Source organism: Sciurus vulgaris, assembly GCF_902686455.1.
Source record: "Sciurus vulgaris genome assembly, chromosome: 11".
Classification (NCBI taxonomy): domain Eukaryota; kingdom Metazoa; phylum Chordata; class Mammalia; order Rodentia; family Sciuridae; genus Sciurus; species Sciurus vulgaris.
Genome location: NC_136472.1, coordinates 96352767 through 96373080, shown reverse-complemented (window position 1 = coordinate 96373080; position 20314 = coordinate 96352767). Strand labels below are relative to the sequence as shown.

At 33.2% G+C, this 20314-nt stretch overlaps 1 protein-coding gene across 1 annotated transcript in view; it reads right to left on the bottom strand.

The window, feature by feature from the left end:
* Positions 1-20314, bottom strand: part of CNTN5 (contactin 5) — a 1212510-nt gene that overhangs the window by 240232 nt on the left and 951964 nt on the right. Inside the window, exons 12-14 of the mRNA XM_079101923.1 lie at positions 18887-19023; positions 16765-16894; positions 14850-15000 (exon numbers count right to left, since the gene is read on the bottom strand). Of these exons, the coding sequence (XP_078958049.1) occupies positions 14850-15000; positions 16765-16894; positions 18887-19023 (418 nt within the window). The remainder of the gene's footprint in view (positions 1-14849; positions 15001-16764; positions 16895-18886; positions 19024-20314) is intronic.

Sequence of the window (20314 nt, the reverse complement as noted above, 5' to 3'; positions counted from 1 at the left end):
AATTATAAACTATGAACATTCTGCATATTTTTCTAGAAAAATGTAGACAGTATTATAAACAGATCTAAATTCAGATAGTCTTACACTATCTTCCCTTACGCCATTTCTATTTACCTGTACACACAACCGCACACACATATATACCCTAACACATAGAAGACACCTTTAAAAGACACAGCATCTCTAAAGTATTATAAAACACAGCTTACCACACAGTGAGTGCTTAGTTGTTATTAGTTATCTCAATCCAGTGATGCAGACATCAGTGATGGAGAGTAAAGAGCCTCTGAATTGCTAAGGGGAAATCCAAACCCAAGTTATTTGTTGTCTCTGTAATTGCTTCATGCAGAATCTGAAAAAGGAGTTTCTTTCAAAAAGCTTTTCAGAACGTGGCACTTGAAATGCACTTCTGGCCTCAGTCAGGGAAAGAGGGAATAAGCAAGTAGCTTACAAAATATGTGGGCCTTGGGTAAAGTATAACGTGAAAGAAGTTATCACTCATGGATAAACTCAACTGTATATTCTAACTAAATATAGAAGTCAAAATTAAAACACTCCTGTTTCCCAGAAGCATAGTTTTTGTTATTCCTGAATTATGCCAGGACCTCCCATTCAGCACTAAATTATTTTCTCACTCTTTTTATTTGTTGTATAGAAATGTAAATTTGCTTTTGTTTTTTATTTAGACATGTAATTTAACTCTATAAAAATCAAAACATTTTTCCGCAGGTGATTTTGGACTTTCTTCATGTATATGAAATCGGTTGCCAATAATGCAAATTTGGGTTTTCCTTTTTAATTCTGGATACTTTTTTATCTTCCTGTGCTGGCCAGTATGCCTAGTAAAATGTTTAATAGTTTTGCATTTAGTGTATGCTTATATCTTTCTTTTTTGTGTATGTGAGGGATAATTGTGGTTTGATTCCAGAGGGGCTTTACCACTATATTCCCATCTCTTTTTTATTTTTTTATTTTTAGTCAGGTTCTCACTAAGTTGCTGAGGTTGGTATTGAACTTATGATCTTCCACTCAGTTTCCCGAGCCTCTGGTATTATAGTCATGTGCCACAGCATCAGGCTGCTTGTTTTTTTTTTTTTTGTTTTTTTTGTTTTTTTAACTTACTTTAAAGATATCTTTAGAAGTTCAGGAAGTTCCTTTTTGCTCCTGTAGGTGATAAGAGATTTTTAAGAATCATAGATGTTGTATTTTATCAAATGCTTTGAGAAGATCTCATGCTTTTTCTTCGTCTTTAGTATAGTAAGTTATATTAATTGATTCTTACATGTCAAACTAACTTGGTTACCTATTTGAAACCCCAATTGCCTATGTAGCATATTTTCTAGATTTGGTGTTATTTTATTCCCAAAAATTTTCTTTAGAACTTTTAAATCTATATTCATGAATGACATGGCTTGTACTTTTTCTTTTCATACTCTCCTTGTCAGATTGAATTGTTTGTTTCCCCTCTTACCTATACTTGTGAAATACTATAAACAGGCTGTTGAATCTCATTTGTTATTATTTTTTTTTTGTAGAATTCTGTAGTAAAGCATCTAGGCTTCGAGGTTTCTCTATGGGCGCATAAAGTGTTTCAACTACCTATTTAATAATTAGTGAACTATTTGTTTTTTCCCCTTCTTCTCAAGTCAGTGTGGGTAGTTTTATTTATTTATTCATTTTATGTAAGCATTATAGTTTGTTAACATTGTTACTCATCATATTCTATTTAATTTGTAGCATATATGCTTATATTTCCATTTTTCTCTTTTTTTATATATTATCTCATTTTCTTGATCACTAAAGATGTGTTAGTTCTTTGAAAGAATGAAAATTTGACTTGACTAATCTTCCAACTAATCTTCCAACTGCATTGGATATTTGTTTATAATTTAATTATTTTTATTTTTATTATTTTCTTGCATTTACTTTGTGCTTCATGTTATTAGTTTCTTAAGACAGATGCTTAGACCACTAATTTTCAAGTTTCCTCTTTTCTAACATAAGTATTTAGAGCCATAAAATTTCCCCTTAGGTATGAAATACAAGGGAAACATGAAATTCCCTTACTATGATGTTGGATTCACCTACTTTTTCCTACTGAAGTATTTTGCATATTTTGAGACATTGTTATGAGCTATATATGGTGTTATGATTTATATATGAGGTGTCTCCCAAAAGCTTCTGTGTTTATGCAGGAATACTCAGAGGTAAAATTAGAGGATTATGATAGATGTAAACTAATCATTTCATTCTAGTGTGAGTGGAGTAGCAGGGTAGTAACTGGAGGCAGGTGGGGCAGGGCAGGGCAGGGGGAGGTGGGTCACTGAGAGAGTTCCCTGGAAGGGTGCATCTTTCCTGTAGCCCCTTCCCCTTTGTTTCTTGGTTGTCAAGGAAGGCATAGCAATTCTCCATCATACCCTTCTGCCCTGATGATCTGGCTCCAGAACAAGGTAGTCAGTGAACCATGGGCTAAACCTCTGAAATCATGAGTCAGAATGAACTTTTTTCCTCCTCTAAGTTGTTGCCAGGTGTTTTGTTTGGTGACAAAAAGCTGGCTAACACATATGTTTTGAAATAAGTTGGCTTGGTTCATTGAAGTTTTTATATCATGACCATATTTATTCTTCTTTTATAGTCTATTTTTCTGATTTTGATATGGTAGAGCAAATTTTCTGAGGGTTATCATTTAAATGATACAGTCCCCCTCCACTATTTACCTTTCAATTTTCCCATTTCCTTAACTTTAAACAAAACTTTCATAAACACATGATTGCTAGATTTTTATTTCTATTTCAGTATTTATAGCAATTTCTGATTTGGGTTTACTTTTACTTAACTATTTCTTGCTTTCTATTTGTCTCTCATTTTCTATTATTAGGATTCAGAAAAAATACCCCAAAGAATGTCACACTTTGGTGTGTTGAGACTGTTGACCTGAAAGATAGTGGAAATGCCTCAGAAGCAAAGATACTTTCTAACCTTTTCCTGTCCTTCTTTTTCCTGTTTTTTTTTTTTTTTTTTTTTTTTTTTTTTCCTTTTTCCCCCAAGGCAGGCCACAGAAACTAATTCTTCTTCCCCAAGGAAGCTCATAAAAGCTAGAGCATCACTTTCCCCAAACCAGACATAAAACTAGAAATGTTACTCTAGCTTCTCTTTACCTGCCTTTCTGTGTCAGGGCTGGCCATAAAAACTCACCTACCTTCCTGCCTTGTCTGACAGCAGATCATAAGAGCATCATTCTAGAAGGGTCCTGCCTATACCCAGGAGGAAGGAGTGCTGCACAAGAGGCCAAGAAGAATCTGAATAGACAGACCCTGCTAGGCGCTCCCGCTTGGACTATTACCATTAGGTTATATCCTTTTGTTTAAGAGCATTTCCACATTGCTTCCATTCTTCATTGATTCTAAGTCTAAAAATGAATAATTTTCTCTGGATCTTTGTGTCTTCATTTTTAAAGACTCTCATCACATAAACTTTGATTAAATAGAGTTGTTAACTTTTTCTTTTGTTAATCTGTCTTTTGTTATATGAGTGTAGGCTATGTCCCTGGGTGACCATAGGTGTAACACTTTTCTGCCTCTAAGCTATATATATATTTTTTTTCTCCTGTGTTTTTATTTTTAAACTTTATCATTACATTTATTTCCTCAACTAGTTTGGAAACAGTATACTTTAATTCTTTGCCTCACTGCACTAAAAATTTGAAAAGACTTAAACTTAGCAAATTCTAAAATTAATTCATATATGTACCTGTTTCCAAATAATCAAATCATCTTCGAACATTTTAAATACTCTCTCACATTATTGTTTTTAGGTTTTTGGTTATTTTTCTTGTCTTGGAGAACTAATAAGTATTTTTGATTTATAGGACAGCTTTTGCCAATCTTTACCTACATAGTGATAATTTCATTGCTTTTCATTCTTTATTGTCTGTCAACTGAGACTATATTAAGTAAATTTTTAGAAGGAAATTTTCAGGCCACCAGGTATTACAAATTATTTTCTGGTTTGTGGTTACAAAAACGTAAGTGATGGATATCCTCTACCCACCCAAATCAGCACTAAAACACTAAAGGAAATAATTTTTCTTTACAACTAAGTAGGATGATTTATTTCAAGTATACTTTATGCTTTAGGATAGCAATTTACAGGGATAGTCTAATAGTGGCTTTCTCTCGGTTTTGTCTTCTTCTTTCTAGGTCTAGCATTGGTAAAAACCAATGCTTGTTGCTAATATTTAGCAAATGTCCTTGAAGTGAAAGGTGGCTTTGGTGCAAAGTTTACTGCCAGTGTAAGCTCAGTTCTTGGGCTTCTCATTTCCTTTGGTCTTTCCTGCCAGCTCACTAACAAAACAAACATAAGAATATATTTATTTCATGTATTTTTTATTTAAGTCATTGTTTTAATTCTTTTTTCTTTAGAAGACAGAGTAGTTAATGTGTGTTTTTCTGTACAGGAAAACAACTAGTAAAAAAAAAAAAATTAAATAATAAAAGTAAATATTGTTCCAAAGGAGATGTGAACAGAGTCTTTCAATGAATACTTTTGGTTATTAAGTCAGCCATAAGTTTGATCTGCCTTTTTAAGTTCTTTTCAGTTTATACTTAGCTATTCAATCTTTCCAGTTTATTTCACATTTTTATATATAATCTATACTTTTAACTGAAGGTGTAGATTTTATTTTCCACCAAAGTTCCCTGGATTCATGATTGTGCTTTTACAAATTCTGAACTCTCTTCCTAAAATATTCTCTGTCCCTGAATGTCAAAATTTTATTCAAGAACCATTTCAAATGGCAGTTCTTCTAAAATTTTTTTTTCTCATTTTTCATCCAAAAATTTTTTTTTCCTCTCTGAACTCTCAAAGTATTTTGCACAGCACAGTAGACTTAGAAATGGTTTTAGATTCAAACAGAATTGGACTCTCTGGCTGTGCTACTTGCTGTGTGTTAGATCTTAAGCAATCATTCTGTGACTTGATTATTTAAAGTGGGATAATTATATTTTCTCACAATATTAAGTTATTATAGGACTATAATAAAGTAATGCACATATAACATACCAGTACACAGTGAATGATATTTATTTTACTATTGCTCAATAAGGACAGCTATTCTATGCTATGTTACAGGTTCCCATCTCAGTTTTACTTCCCACCAGACAGGTGCCTCCTTTCGGGGGTGGAAGTGTTCTCTCTTATGTATCTTGATATCAACTGGCATAGTGTTTAACCTTCAGTATATGTTGAATATAGTTTTGTTTTCACTGAAATAAATCAAATTGAACATAATCGTGCCTAGATCATGTGGCTATGGCATGAGGGAAAGAAGTGAATCTACCATTTGTGAATGGGAAGACAGGAACAAAATTAAATCAGTATCCTGAGTTCTCCAGATGCAAGAATCTAGTCCTCATTTTAAAATTTACATATATGTATGTATATGGATATACTTACATGTATCAATTTTTCATAAATAATTCTTATAGAGAAGTTAGCATGATAATGACAATATTTGTTCAGGTTATCTTTTATGGGAACAATCTGTAAGATATTTTCATCACAGTCAAGGTTCACATCATGTCTATAATCTAATTTGTAACCAGACTTCTAATTCCCATTATGAATCAACTGCAGTTAAATTAGATTGTGATTTATGCAAAAACCAAAAAAAATTACTATGCAACTCTCAGAAGAAGCTAAAAATCTCTGCTGTAAAATACTTTTTTCTAAGCATCCTCAGAATCTCCTCTCTTCACCATTCTATGTTAACTGAAGAGTCACTTGGGGAGGTAGCAGGATCAGTCACTGGCATGTACTTGGATGCTTGAATTCCCAAGTATTTAGATGTTGTTTGTATTAAGGACAAATTAAGCTGGAAGTTGCAGTCTAGGGGGCTTTTGGAAAAGAAAAACCTTTAAGCAATAAATGGTTTGTTCAAGTTGTGCCTGTGTGGCGAGCACAGCCAGGCAACTTGTTTAGCCATTTATAGTAACTGGGGTAAATGAACCATAGTTAGAAGTAGAATTTATGGACTGTTTGCTAAACTGGTAATTAGCTAGCAATGTAAAGTCACAAACTGGAGATGCTCATGGTACAAAAGAACCAGGATTATCTTGTTGTCATTTGCAGCTTAAATTAACCAAGCTCCTCAGTGTTATCTTCCACTGGGAGTTGATGCCTGTTCTGTTATATTTAACAAGTTAGGCAGAGGTACAGAAATGAGAAAAATAAAATGGAGGTGAGATCAGAAATGGGGAAAATTTGAAGACATTTAGGGAGGAAACTAAGTTTTCTATGACCTTAATTTTGGGAAATATCAGAAAGAAAGATTGAGACTTCCGGATGGACATGTCTTCTGGTCTTCTGCATTTAAATGTATGTCATTAATTTGAAGATTCATGACATTATATTATGTAAACATACTGTTAAAAATAGAATTATTTGAAAATGTGAAAACAACTTCCCCCCTCATTCTTATTCAGCTATTGGGCATATTCTGAGCACATTGTTATTCAATGAATTTGTATTATTTTGGGTTGTACATTCCCTGAGGAGAACAAGTTTAGAAACACTAAATATCCCTTAAACTAATTTATATTAGTAATGGAAAAAATATTAAGGCACATCCCAGAAGCATCACAATAAAACTAGTTTTAGGATTTATTTTGTGCAATAATATCTGATCCATCGATCAATGAAAAGACATAATCATAACTATTTCTTATAATTGGGATAATAATCAACACTGATGTGTTCTAGTTTATCATAAAAAAGAGAAAGTAGAAAATAAATGGCAGGATTAAACTTTGGCCAGTGTCTCTTAGATTGCAGTTTGATTTCATGACTTCTATTGGAAGGAAAGTTAGCTTTGAAAAGTATCACACAATCTTAATAAAATGTTGAACATAAAACAATTAATCTCATATAAGTTCAGGATAGAATTGTGATAACCAGAGGCAGGGGAGGGAAGAAGGGGGAGAGTTTGTTTACTAAGTTGTAGTGAAATAGGAGCAAGAAGTCTGATGGGCCATTGCATCACAGGATGATGATAATAATAATAATAATAATAATAATAATAATAACATATATTTTATACATTTTAAATTTTATATTTTAAAATATATTTTTAGAATGTTAGAAGAAATTTGAATGCTTTCACCATAAAGAAATGATAAATGTTTGAGGGGACAAACATGATAAACCTTACTTAAACATTATACAATATATATATGTGTGTGTCAAAATATCACATGGTGTTTCACAAAAGTGAACAATTCTTCTGTTTCATATAGATTAAAAATATATCTAAAAATAGGAAAATATATGAACCAGAAGTAACAAAGTGCTGGTAAATAAATAAACTCATCCACATTTGGGTTTGCATGAGAATCTTTTTGATTGAATATTATATTTATGAAGCACTTCAAAGGCAGACCTGGTGTTGCACCCCTGTAATCTCAGAGACTTGGGAGGCTGAAGCAGGATGATTGCAAGTTCAAAGCCAGCCTGAGCAATTTAGTGAGGTCCTTAGCAACTTAGTGAGACCCTATCTCGAAATAAAATTTAATAGGTCTGGGGATTTGACTCCATGGTAAAGTACCCCTGGGTTAATCCCTGATACCAAAACAAAAACAAAAAGCAAACAAACAAACAAAAAAACCCAAAACCAAACCTCAATATAAGATACATGAAGTGCCAAGTATGACAAACCTGTGGCTTTAGAGCTGGAGATGTGGCTCAGTGGTTGAATGCCCCTGAAATCAATGCCTGGTACTCCCTGCCCCCTGCACATACTAATGGTACATGCTTATTTCTTTCTCAATGCTGATGTGTCACTTAGGGGGATAGAAGGCATAATTCATGAGGTTTTCCAGGGACCCAGGTCTCTTTCTTAAAAAAGTTTGTCCTCTTAGTTCAAATTTTATATAACATAACCACCTTCAATTTACTGCCAATGTGAGGTTGGAGAAGGATTCAGTAGGACTAATCAGGTTTAAGGATGTTACACAAAAATTGTATAATTACTTTTTTTGTTGATAGAACCTACTCATCTGGTAGATTTAACTAGTTGTAAAAGAGCCTGGAGCATATGATTTCTAGCTGGGTTATTTTCAATCTAAAGCACAAGAAATTCTATTACTAAAATGATGAAAATGGCATTTGGAGGCAACTAAAAAGGAGTTTTTGTTGTTGTTGTTGTTGTTTTGCAAGGTCATTTGAATGTAAGATGTGTGAGAGAGAGAAAGAGTGAGGGACAGAAAATTCACTATAAAGTTGATCATGTAGCTTTTGAGTATAGAATGGGAAGTTGAGTCCTTATGGCAGGGGGTGTTAAGAGGAAATTCCAGTACTATTCTCCATGTGGACTGAAATGCAATTGAACTGCTAAACAATTTGATTGCTAGGATCACAGAATCATTGGCTAGAACCAGGCTTGATTTTAAAGCTCAGCTTTGTGATTAATGACTTTGAACAAGTCACTTAATCCCCCTCAGATGAAATTTCAAAATTTGTATCAGAGATAACAAAAAACTACCTTGGAGGGCTATGTGTATAGAGAGAATAAGTAAGTTAGCAGTTGACTTAAAATTTACCTAACTTCTTGCAAACTACACCTTGCTCATAATTTATCTACTTGACAATTTCCAGTGATGAGAAAACCCAAGAAGACAGTTCTTTACTTCGAGTAGAATTTCAAGTATTATTGGGACTGACTACTGTGCTACAAAGGAGAGAAAAGGGAAAATTGCAGTTTAAGTTCACAAGATAAGAAAACGCAGGACCTGTTCTGGGGAATTGTGACTGTCCAGTGTAGTTTTAAGATAAATACTCTGGAGATTTTTTTTACTGTAGAGGGCAGGTGTGTGCTGAGAAGGACCGTAAAAGTAGAAAGACACGAGAGAGAGAAGGACAGTTGAACAACCCACCAGGCTGGTGTAGACTGTGGACTCCATGTTGGTAGATACTTTGTTTTATTCACTTCATTGCTGATGCGCAGAAATGCAGTACCTAGGTATTATATATACTAGATAAAACCATATAGAATTGAATCACTGCTTCTCTATTTTTGACAAAAATGGCAATTTCATGGAGTTCAACTTAATAATTGTTGGATGGGTTAATGAATATGTGGGGGGAAATTTACGAGAAACCTCAAGAATCATTTTAGTGATTTACAATTAAAAATAAGGGGAACATTTAATCCAGTAATTTTAGCAAAGGAATCACACAGTGAAAGCTGGAATCAGGGAATGTTTCTTGGGAAGGAAAGCATACCTTATGTGAGGAAGGATAAAAGGAGAAATGAAAAGCACAGTTTCAGATGTTTGTTTCTTGTTTGCTGACATTGGCCAACAGATGAACAAACAAAAAGTCCCACACAATTCAGGAAAGAATGGTAACTCATGTGCTCAAACCAATTTGAACTTAATTTTACATTCATTTTAGGTCTATTCAACTGGCCTAAAATAGTAGAATAAGAGAGGATCTATGTTGAATTTTTTTGTAAAATTAAGTTTATTTCCCTAAAGACATGGAGAATTTTAGAAAAAAAGGGGAATGGTGGTGTCCTTCCCTTAGGTTCAAATCAAATCTAAATTATTTGAATTATATATTTAGAAATATATGTCACTTAAATTTTCTCAAGAAAGTACTCCCTGAAAATGTTTAGGGTATCTAAACTTTCTTTACTGATTGTAGATTATAATAACTGTACATAATTTATAAATGTAGAAAATCATAAAATGAGGATTAAATTTATCTGCAATATATTTTCATATTTTTATGGAAAAGCCTGTGTATGTGTGCATGCACATATCTTCTTCAAATAAAATTGTTTCCTGCCTATACATTATCTATTCCACTGATGATGTATCATTGTCATTTTCTCACTGTCCTTAAATTCTCCTCAGAAAGCTGTTTTCAAAAACGACGTTGTTCCAGCCTGGTGTGGTGGTGCACAAAACAATTCGGGAGGCTGAGGCAATAAGATCAGAAGTTCAAGACCACTCTGAGTAACTTAGAATATGTCTCAAAATAACATAAAAAGGTCTGGACATAGCTCAGTGGTGAAGTGCCCCTGGGCTCAATCCCCACTACTGAAAAATAAAAAGCACTACGTATTTCAGTGTTTCATATGGATGTGTGTGTGTATGTGCATCTGCATATGTATATATACATATTTATGTTTGTGTATATATTGTGTTTACTTTATCTTTGAATTTTCCTTTATGAATTATGAATGCCTGCATTGTCATGATTTAGAATATTTTTAACCTTTTGCTTTGGAATTCATAATATTCATTAATTTATGTAATATACACATATGTAAAGATTTTACTTTATACTATATATATTCTTGGTGACTATTCTTTATATTTGCTTAGTATATAATCTTATTACCCTATTTAAGATTATAATTTAGACTTTATTCTCAATGTACATTTGTGCTTTTAACTCTCTTAGCTCACTAGTATTGCCAACAGGTAATGTATTTAGCTTTGTCTCTTTTTGCTGTTTCTCTCAGTGTTCCAGGAGCTGATCCTCAACTATGAAACTTGCAACCAGTCAGTACACAATCCCTACTCTGCTCTTCATAGTCTACCAAGGCCCTCAGGTAGCCCAGGTGGAGTGGCAGGATCACCAGTTCCCATCCCCTCATCCTCATGAGTGTATAAAGGCAAATTAACGCCTAGTAAATTTAAACAGTGTATTCCTTCTTTTGCTAACAGAAGAACATGGAGTTACATATTTTCCATAATCCACAAATTTCAATATTCTTCTTCTACAACATTATTCATCAACATTATTATTTACTAATCACTTCAAATGCTAGGATTCATGTCTTTTACCCCATTGCTAGATTCATAATCTCCAAAAGTGTTTTGGATCAGTGCAGATGGCTAGAAGGAAACTAGTACTTTGGTACCTTTAAAAAGTGGCCTTTCTGTGATAGGAATGTTCCAGGCAGACTATGGAGTGAGAGAGGCCCAATTTCTGGATTTAGGAGATAAGGGCATAAAGTAGGCATTTGTGGAAAATGCCCCCGTTAGCTTCTTATGAATTTACTGTAGTTCCAGAGGTCTAGGCTTCAACAAGTCATTGGTCATTTCTTATTTTAGCCTATTTCTTCTCAATGAGTTGATTTATTGCTCTTACAGGTCTAGAATTCATCTGTAGCTTAATTTCCAATGCTGCTATGATTTTGTATTTTTTTCTTTTGTGTTCTTACTAGCAGTGGAAAGAGAAGGTGAAGGTAGTCTTGCACAGTTAGTTTTAATTAAACCCAGGAAATGGCATCCTAACCCCACAATAATGAACACAAGGTAATTTCCTCCTCATCCCCTTCAACTCAGCAGACCTGTGGAACAAGAGGCCATCTCTGAGTGCTAACACATTGCAGACTGTATGCTGTTTCCAAGTATTCAATCATAGGAAGTTTGATGTCAGCCTTTCCTCTTAAATGTCATTTTCATCATTTTATTTCCTTTGAAGGCATAGGTTTTAATTTACAAAGGAAGTTAAATGATACATTCTTATTACATGCATGCTAATTTTCCCTCATTAAACAACTTCTTAGACACTGAAAAAAATCTGATAGCTAGGGTCTACACTGTTTTATGTTCTTAATATGTAAAAGACATTGTCACTGAGGAAACAACAAAACAGCTTGTTCATTAGCAAACACAGCATGTAGGTGGAAACAAAGGGACAGAAACAAGACCCTAATTATACCCATGAATTTCTCTTCTTCCTGAAAAAGAGTCAGAAGACCATGCTTCCCCTTGGTAACAATGTCCTGTAGGGCTTTTATGAAGAATATATTTCCCCATATGTCTGTGAGTCAGTATGTGAGCTTGATCATTGCTGCCTAATAACACAACATGAATTCCCACTAGAAGTCAGCTAATGGGTACTTCAAGCACAATTTTCTATGCGTGTTAAATGAGTAGGTTGAAAAGTTTGCCATTCTGAACCTCCTTTGGTGAGCAGGGAATTTTACACAGAATTTTGGACAATACTTTGCTTAAATTACAGTCCCATAAAAGAAAAATTATTCTACAATACTGCCCCTTTATAGAATAATTGCTATTATTTTGGACTCAAAATTTCTTAAGCATCCATTTGCATTGTATTCTAGTATCTCTGTAATTGGTACCTTCCTCTGCCTAGAATGAACACTGGTGTTTGAATCACTTTAAAATTTTAATAATTGTGAATAATTTTTAACCATGGGTGGCATATTCTATGAGATTCAATGACAGTTTATATATGTACCAATGGAAAGTAAACAAAATAAATTGTGCCTTTACCCAAAACTGTAAAATTTTTGTTTTAGACAAGATTTTATTTGTCCACAGAAAGGACAGAGATCGAACAGGCAATAATGAAAACTTAATATGTGTGCACTGCTGGAGTACTTCTTGATGATTATATTTTAACAAAAGTTAATGACCAAGTAATGGAAATAATAAGCTGAAGTGAAAATCCAATATGAGTTTGATGAGTAGAACATTCTGAATGGAAGTATACTAAAGGAGAAAAATCCCTATGGAACATTATACTTGCTATGACTTCTGAAATTTCTTAGTTTTATTATTAAAATGAACATGATGGATAAAGGAATCTAAGTGAATGAGTACTGATGATTTTCAGAGGTGATGGGTCAAAACCTTGAAGACATTTAAAGAAAATGAGTAAAAAGAGGAATACTTTTCAAAAGACTTCATCCCTGTTTCCATGAATTCTTCATGGATGGTCATATATTTGTACAACATCTGTGAAGAAGCTGATGATGAAGAAGCAGATATTCATCCTGTAAGTACAGGAACTTATCCTAAAGACACTGAGCTAGGAGTTGGTAAAGGATGAGAGTGGAAGTGTCAGCCATGGATGATGAAAGGGGAGGTTTGGGGCTCTTATGGACAAAGAAAAGCTATTGGGGACACAGTTTGATGAAGAACAAATCCATCACAAAGATGACCCAAAAGACTCCTTTGGTCCCAGAGAATACCTTAAGTATCCTTTCCCATAACTACCACAGAATGAAAAAGGGTATTGTAAAAATTATCATACTCATAATAGAAAATGATGCTAGGATCGAAAGATTCAAAGGTTCAAATGGTACAACTCTCATTATTACCACCATCAACACCTTCAATGATCCCAAATAACATTTACTGAGAGTTTAGTAGATGCTATCAATCAGCCAATGTACTTTTCACATAAAATTTCATTCAATTCTGACAAGCCAGGGGAGTTAACTCTTTTAAGTTGCAATTTTATAAGGAAAAAAGTAGGTAAGTTGTCAAAATCTCATAATTTTTGAAGGAGAAATAAGCCACTGAGTCCCGTTTCGTATATTGCATTATAACATTGTTACAATATTAAATGCCTTGCAAACTATAAATTCTATAGACTTACCATCTGTCATCATCATTAGTAATAATGTGACTAAATGTCTGAGAATCAGTTCATATTGATCATCCTGTGACTTCTTCCATGATATAATCAACCACCAACTATAAATGACATATGAGCTCTGATATGATCTGTTTTCTTGTGTTTTTAAATATATCAGTGAAAGCCAAATTAATGAAGCATTTTATAATATATAAGCAGGCAATGTATGTGCTAATTACATTTATTCTAAAAGACATATTGTTCAAGTTATTGCTTATCAAATTTTAGACCTCAGCATAATGATTTATCTGTTTTATTAGCAAAACAGACAAATAAGAAAATGACTGTGTTTTGAAGTCTCTTTCCCAATAGAAACAAAACAAAGCCTAGAAGATTCTGTCAAAATAAGGCAGAAAAGGTTAAACCAGTTGATTATTTGGCACTCTGCTGATATCTCGATTGACTATAATACTTGGATGTTATAACATTGTACTTATAGTTTAGAATTACATTTAATTTAGTTATATTCAGATTCTACTTCATGAGTTCTCAAATTTTTCGAAATACTCCAAAACTACTTAAAGAATTATTCAAATGAACCCCTAATAATGACTTAAATTATTTTAATCATAATATCACTCACCTCTGGACAAATATAAAACAAGTCAAATTCCTATTCTTATAGACTAAATGAAAAACAAAACTCTAAAACAGTAATATAGAATATATCATTTTTACATGATGGAGGATATTTTTTTAAATCTCAATTACTATTTGTTACACTAATATGATAATGATTAGCATAGATAGATTGCAATGTGATGATTTATTCTCTCTTCAATTTTCTCCACTTGTATTGCTGTGATAATCTGACTTTTACTTGCCAAAGACAAATGTTTACATGTTAAATATTCTTCTGCACATTTTAAATTTACCTGTGGCAATCAAAGTAATCCTTTTTATTTTTATTTTTTTGCATCGACATGAATTAAAACAAAAAGCAAACATTGGCATAGAAACCACATGACACACCGTCTATAATAAAGTGATCATCCAGAAGATTCAGAATACATTTTCATTATTTCTAAAATTAACTTTGAAAAGAAACACAACCCTTGAAATGATCATATAATTTGTGGATTTCTAAATATGCAGACTCAAAATGAAAAGCAAAGATAACTTGCTTAAAGTAAGAGTTTGCTTTCTTCATTACCTAAACAAATTCTGAATTGATGATAAACCCCACAGATGCAAAGAAATCTGACCATACTGAGGCAGAACTTTGGTTTTTCTTTCAAAAATCACTAAATAGACAAACCACATTTCATTTAGTTTATCTATCAAATATCTCACAATATCTGTAAGACTGTCATATACTTCATATGTGTCATCTGCAAACTCAAAAATTTTTGATGTTAAGATATTAAAATAGGAAAGAGATTTTTTACCTTTTGTTCTCTCTTACTGCTTTATCTCCCTTCTTCCAAGCGATCGTGGGCTTTGGAGAGCCTTCGGGTTTGCATTCTATGATGACTTCTCGATCTTTGGTGACAATTATTGTTTTCTTCAGTTGATTCAGTGCAAAGTTGGGAGCTGAAGCTATTAAAATGAAAAGGTTAGTTCTACTCAAAGCAATGATAATAATGTCTAACCGATGAGTCATCTGGATTTTTCAAGCTTTTCTCTAGGATACATTTCTCCTAAAATAATTTCTATCTATAAGGTATCAGCACAAAATTTAATTTATTATTAATTGATAAATGTTGTTACCTGTGGAGAAGATAATACTGTGTCTTCCATCTTGTACCTCTGAGTCTTATTATAATCCACATTTTACCTCAATATTATGCAAAATTGAATGTTTTAAAATAAATACATTTTAAGAAATGGAATTACCTGAGTTTTAATTAAAAATTTTATTTAATTTGTTGCAATTACTCATCTATGCATGCTCATTAATAGTGCTTTTATTGGATTTTTATCAAGATGCTGCTCTCTCTGAAAGATACACCTGGAAACCAGCAGTGTCTGAGACAATTATTAATACCAACTGGACAATTCTGTGTAATATTTCAGAAGAACCTTATGTTCGTAGAATGGTAATAAAACAAATGGCACAATGACATTAAAAATGTTAGATGTATACACTTGAGATATGTTGAGAGTTTGGAAAAAGTGAAAAAATTATGAGGAGAGCAGTTAACATTTTTGGTTGCCTACAGGAAATACAGAATTTATTAAGGGTAATTTTACAAATATTTCTAATAAATAAGAAGGACTAGAGAATGTTTATAGGCAAATTATTATCTGAATAAAGAATCAGTTGTTTAATTCTGAGATGTTAGAGTTGACAAGAAAATGCATTAATATTTACTGTTTAAGATGTAGTAAGTTGAAACAGAATTCTGTTTCTATTAACCATAGATTTTTTTGTAATGTGCAGAAATTTCAACTGCAAATATTCATAATTCATTAAGTTGATTAATGATATTCCACTTATATATAAATGGTAGTTTCCCAGGTTTCTGAGATTTTTGGTGTTATGTAAATGTTATGTTTTGAAAGTTTAAGTGGGGAGTAGAAAGTATTCTTGGTCTTCTGCTCATTTTGGAGAGACAATGAGTTAAGAGCACAAAAGTATATCTCTTTGTAGTACAACCATCCCAGAATCAAAGTATAGGAAATAATCAAATGGAAAAAGTAAATGAATTCCAGTGTTCAAAATATGCTTATCCTAGGTTGATTATTCCACTAGATTCACTCTTCCCTATAATATTTAAATGGTAAATTTGTTGCTAGTTTCCAGTTTCCATTCTTATCAAAGGAACAGCCTCTGAACCTGCCTTGCCTGACCTCCAGAGGCTTTCTTACTTATTGAGAATTATAACAACTGATGTCTCATTACAAGAGAGTGATTTATCCTGGAATCTTGTTTTGTAGGAGATACAACTAACACTATTTAGGAGTTGGTTAGGGAAATACTAAGCTTCTATGGAAGCAGGGGTGGTATGTTAGAATTCCATATTCTGATCCCCTACACCCTCAAGGCATTCCTCCTTGAATCACCATGTTTCATTATGTTTTTTTTTTTTTTTTTTTAAATGATACAGCAAAGATATATTGTATAGGCCATTTAAAATTAAAACTAAGAAAAGCCATATGAACAAAAAGTTATGGGACAAATTGTATACAATATAAACCTGTTCTCTAAGGCTTACAAAAACTATCAGCAAGACATAGTGTTTCTTTTTAAGTCATAAGATAGAGTCTTAGAACCACATCATAAAATTTCAGTACAGTAAGAATTAGAGCATGAAAAGAAACAACTCTTCTCTTCTACTGATTTACTTAGAAATTACATACCTAGAATCTTCAGCTCAGCACTAGCATAAATGGCTCCATACTTATTTTCAGCCAAACATTGATACATCCCAGCATCCGATTGATTCACATTGTGGATCATCAATACTCCATTAACCATGTCAACCCTACTCTGTAATGGAATTTAAAAAAAATTACATCTAGAAAATAAACAACCAAGAAAAAAGCCTCTAATTAATGCAGTTAAACACTACTTCACAACTAAGTAACACATATTCACTGTTCATTATGTCTCTTGTACATTGTAACTACTTCTTAGTCACTGAGGAAAGTATAGCTATGTTTTCCTGTAGTTTGTTTTAGGAGTATTACTTTCAGTTTTGTTTTTAATCTGAGTTGATTTTTTGCCAACTTCTTGAACTTGTGAAACGCAAGCAGCAGATGATACTTTAATTGGAATTCCTTTTGTAAAGGGGAAGCAGACATTCAGTGATGGAAAGGATGGAGGTTGTGAACATGGGATCAAGGTTAACAAGAGCCCAGATCAAAAGAACAATTCTTTCACTCTATTGATCTCACCAGGGATTTGCCTTCTCTCTCATTTCCCAACAAACTAACACAAGTAGAAAACTGCACTACTACTGGATTCTGCATAAAACGGGTCAGAAAATATGAGCTTCATCATCAGAACACACTTAATACAGTAGAAAGAAGACTGAGCATGTACAAACTAAGGAAAATTGAGGCCAAGAGTACATTTCAAAAACCAATCTTTAATTAAAAATATTAAACAACCAGCTTACTTTTCTACTTAGTGCACAGCAAATATATGTTTTTAATCTTAGCAGAGCTTTGTCAATGGAAATGACAAGTAATTTGACAAGATTTTCAAATTAGAATCATTCACTTAGCAAACACATATATGTCAGTAGAATTAATGTTACTTGAAGACTTGGAATAGAAAGCATAAACACCAAATTGGGCATAATGAGAGAAGACTATAATTTCAGGTACTGGGGTTGCCAAGGCAGAAAGACTACAAGTTAAAGGGAAGCCTGGATAATCTAGTAAGACTCTGCCTCAAAATAAAATTTAAAAAGGGTCTGGGGATATAGTTCAGTGTTAAAGCACTTGCTCTCACATAAGGCTCTGAATTCCATCCCCAGTACCCCCACACCCAACAAACACAAAAAATAAATACATAAAGAAGAAGAAAGAAAAGATGACCAGCATAGCCTCTTCCTCAAGAGGTGTATATTCCTAGGAAAAGTAGACAGAGCCTTCAGATTTTCTTTTACAGCACTATAACCCTTTTTATTATCTGGTTTTTTGCATAGGTCCAATTTGTCTTGTGTTAACTGGCTTTAGGAGGAAATGTTAGAAAAAAATGGAACTATGGGAATGATCTGATCCAATTTCTGTATGTTAAAAACAAACAGACAGAGGTAAATGATGAATAAGAAACCCCATGATAGTGCAAGGCCTGGACAGGACTGGTATCCACAATCTCAACTTCACACCCTTCACTTCCATTTTGGTCATAAATAGTGACCTACTGCTCTTCTGTTCTCTCTTCTGCAAAGGGCACAATCAAGGAATAAAACTATCAAAAATATTACTATCATTCTGTAATTAAGTAATCATTAATTTATATCTAGTACTTACCAAGTTGTTTTTAAAAATATGTAATATATTTACTGAAAAGACATTTATTATGTGTGTGGGTAGTAGGGTGTCACAGGAAGAACCCCACCAATGACACAAGAGATTAATATTCTATTGCAAGTTCCTCTCTTATTAGATGTTAATCCTGGGCAAGTCACTTCACTTTAAGAGACTAACTCCATCATTTGCAATGTAATGGCAGCACGATAGACAGTATCTAAGAGTCATTGGAAATGGCAATAAATCTGTGATGATCAATGATATTTTCCAAAGAATTTATAAGGATCTAGAAAAAAAAATATGTAGTATATTACTCAAAAATGTAATGAGGTAATTAAAAAGAAAATTTTGCTTATGTATTTGTTGTATTTCTCAGTCTAAATACATTTGAAGGCAGGAGTTAGAAATGGTTTTCAGTAAGACTAAAGAAGTCCATTTATGTCCTGTGCTAAATTTTGCTAAAATTACCCTGGAACAGGCTAATAGTTCCCAAAAATACCTGAGGCAAGAGTGGTACTCCATTCTTCAGCCACCGATAAGTGGGCCTGGGCTTTCCAGTAGCCTTACATTCCCATCGGAGAGGGCTCCCACTGTCTAATTGAGTGTCGTTCAATTTTTCTAACCAGTGTGGGAAGGCTGTAAGTATTTAAGCATTAATAGGAGGGATTTAGTTTCTTAAAATTTCACCTGGTTCAAAATTCACATGGAAAAACATTTAGCAGTAAATATTTCTATTTTGAGCAATTAGCCCATGTGTATATAAGGAGCACAGCATTGCATTACACACAGAACTTTATTTCCTATGCAAAACACACACACACACACACACACGTACACACACACACACACACACACACACACACACAGGAGAGAGCATATAGTGAGAATATTTTCATAACTTGACATAACTTTTATAAACTATTTGAAATATATCTTGTTTATTTATTTTTACCACTACAAGATAAAGTGGCTTGATTCTCCCAAGGCACCAGGGCATTTTAGTGGAATTTAGCTATGCAGAGGCATCACTCTTTAAAAGAAGTAGGGCAGCACTGGCACAGGTAGAAGGAAAATCACAGGTCTATTAGGCAATATTTGCTCTGTTTATTTTTTTTCCCCTAAAGAACATGAATGGTTTTGGAAAAATAATCCATGAATTCAAATTTTACCTAAAATAATATTTTTCTTGATTTAATTACCTTCTTCCAATATAACTTAAAAAATTTAAATTTTAACAGAAACAATTCCTTTATCAAGAAAGAGATAACGCTGTGATTGTGTAAAACTAAAAGATACAAGTTAATGAATCTTTCCTCCATAGGAAGTGAATAAAAGTGATTTGTCTGTGCATATTGTTTAAAAGAGTCAAAGCAAAAAATAGGAAAAAAATTATGACTTAGTTTATTAGGTCTATTACTTCTTTCTAGCAACATATTCAACAAAAAAAGAACCAAAAAAAAAAAAAAAACCAAGAAAAAAAAAACTACAATTTTGTTTTTAGCACAGTCCTCACCTATGCTAGTGAGGACTTTGATCATTCATTCCTTCAGGTGCATTCATCTCATACTGCGTGGTACTTAATCTGAGAGGTTTAGGGATATAGAACCACATAAATTCATATTGTAACAGAGGAGGTCTAAGGTCAATTACAAGGAAAAAAATGATATAAGCAAGATTTGATGAGGGAAACTGCACATAAGTATCAAAATAGTGGATCCAAAAGGACAACAGAAATGGGCTCATTGGTGTGTCTGTAATCCCAGTGACTTGGGAGGCTGAGGCAGAAGGATCACCAGTTCTAGGCCAGTCTCAGCAACTTAGTGAGACCCTATATCAAAATACAATATAAAAAGGGCTTGGAACGTGGCTCAGTGGTTAAACACCCTGGGTTTAATCCCCAGTACCAGATTAAGATAAAACAAAAGGA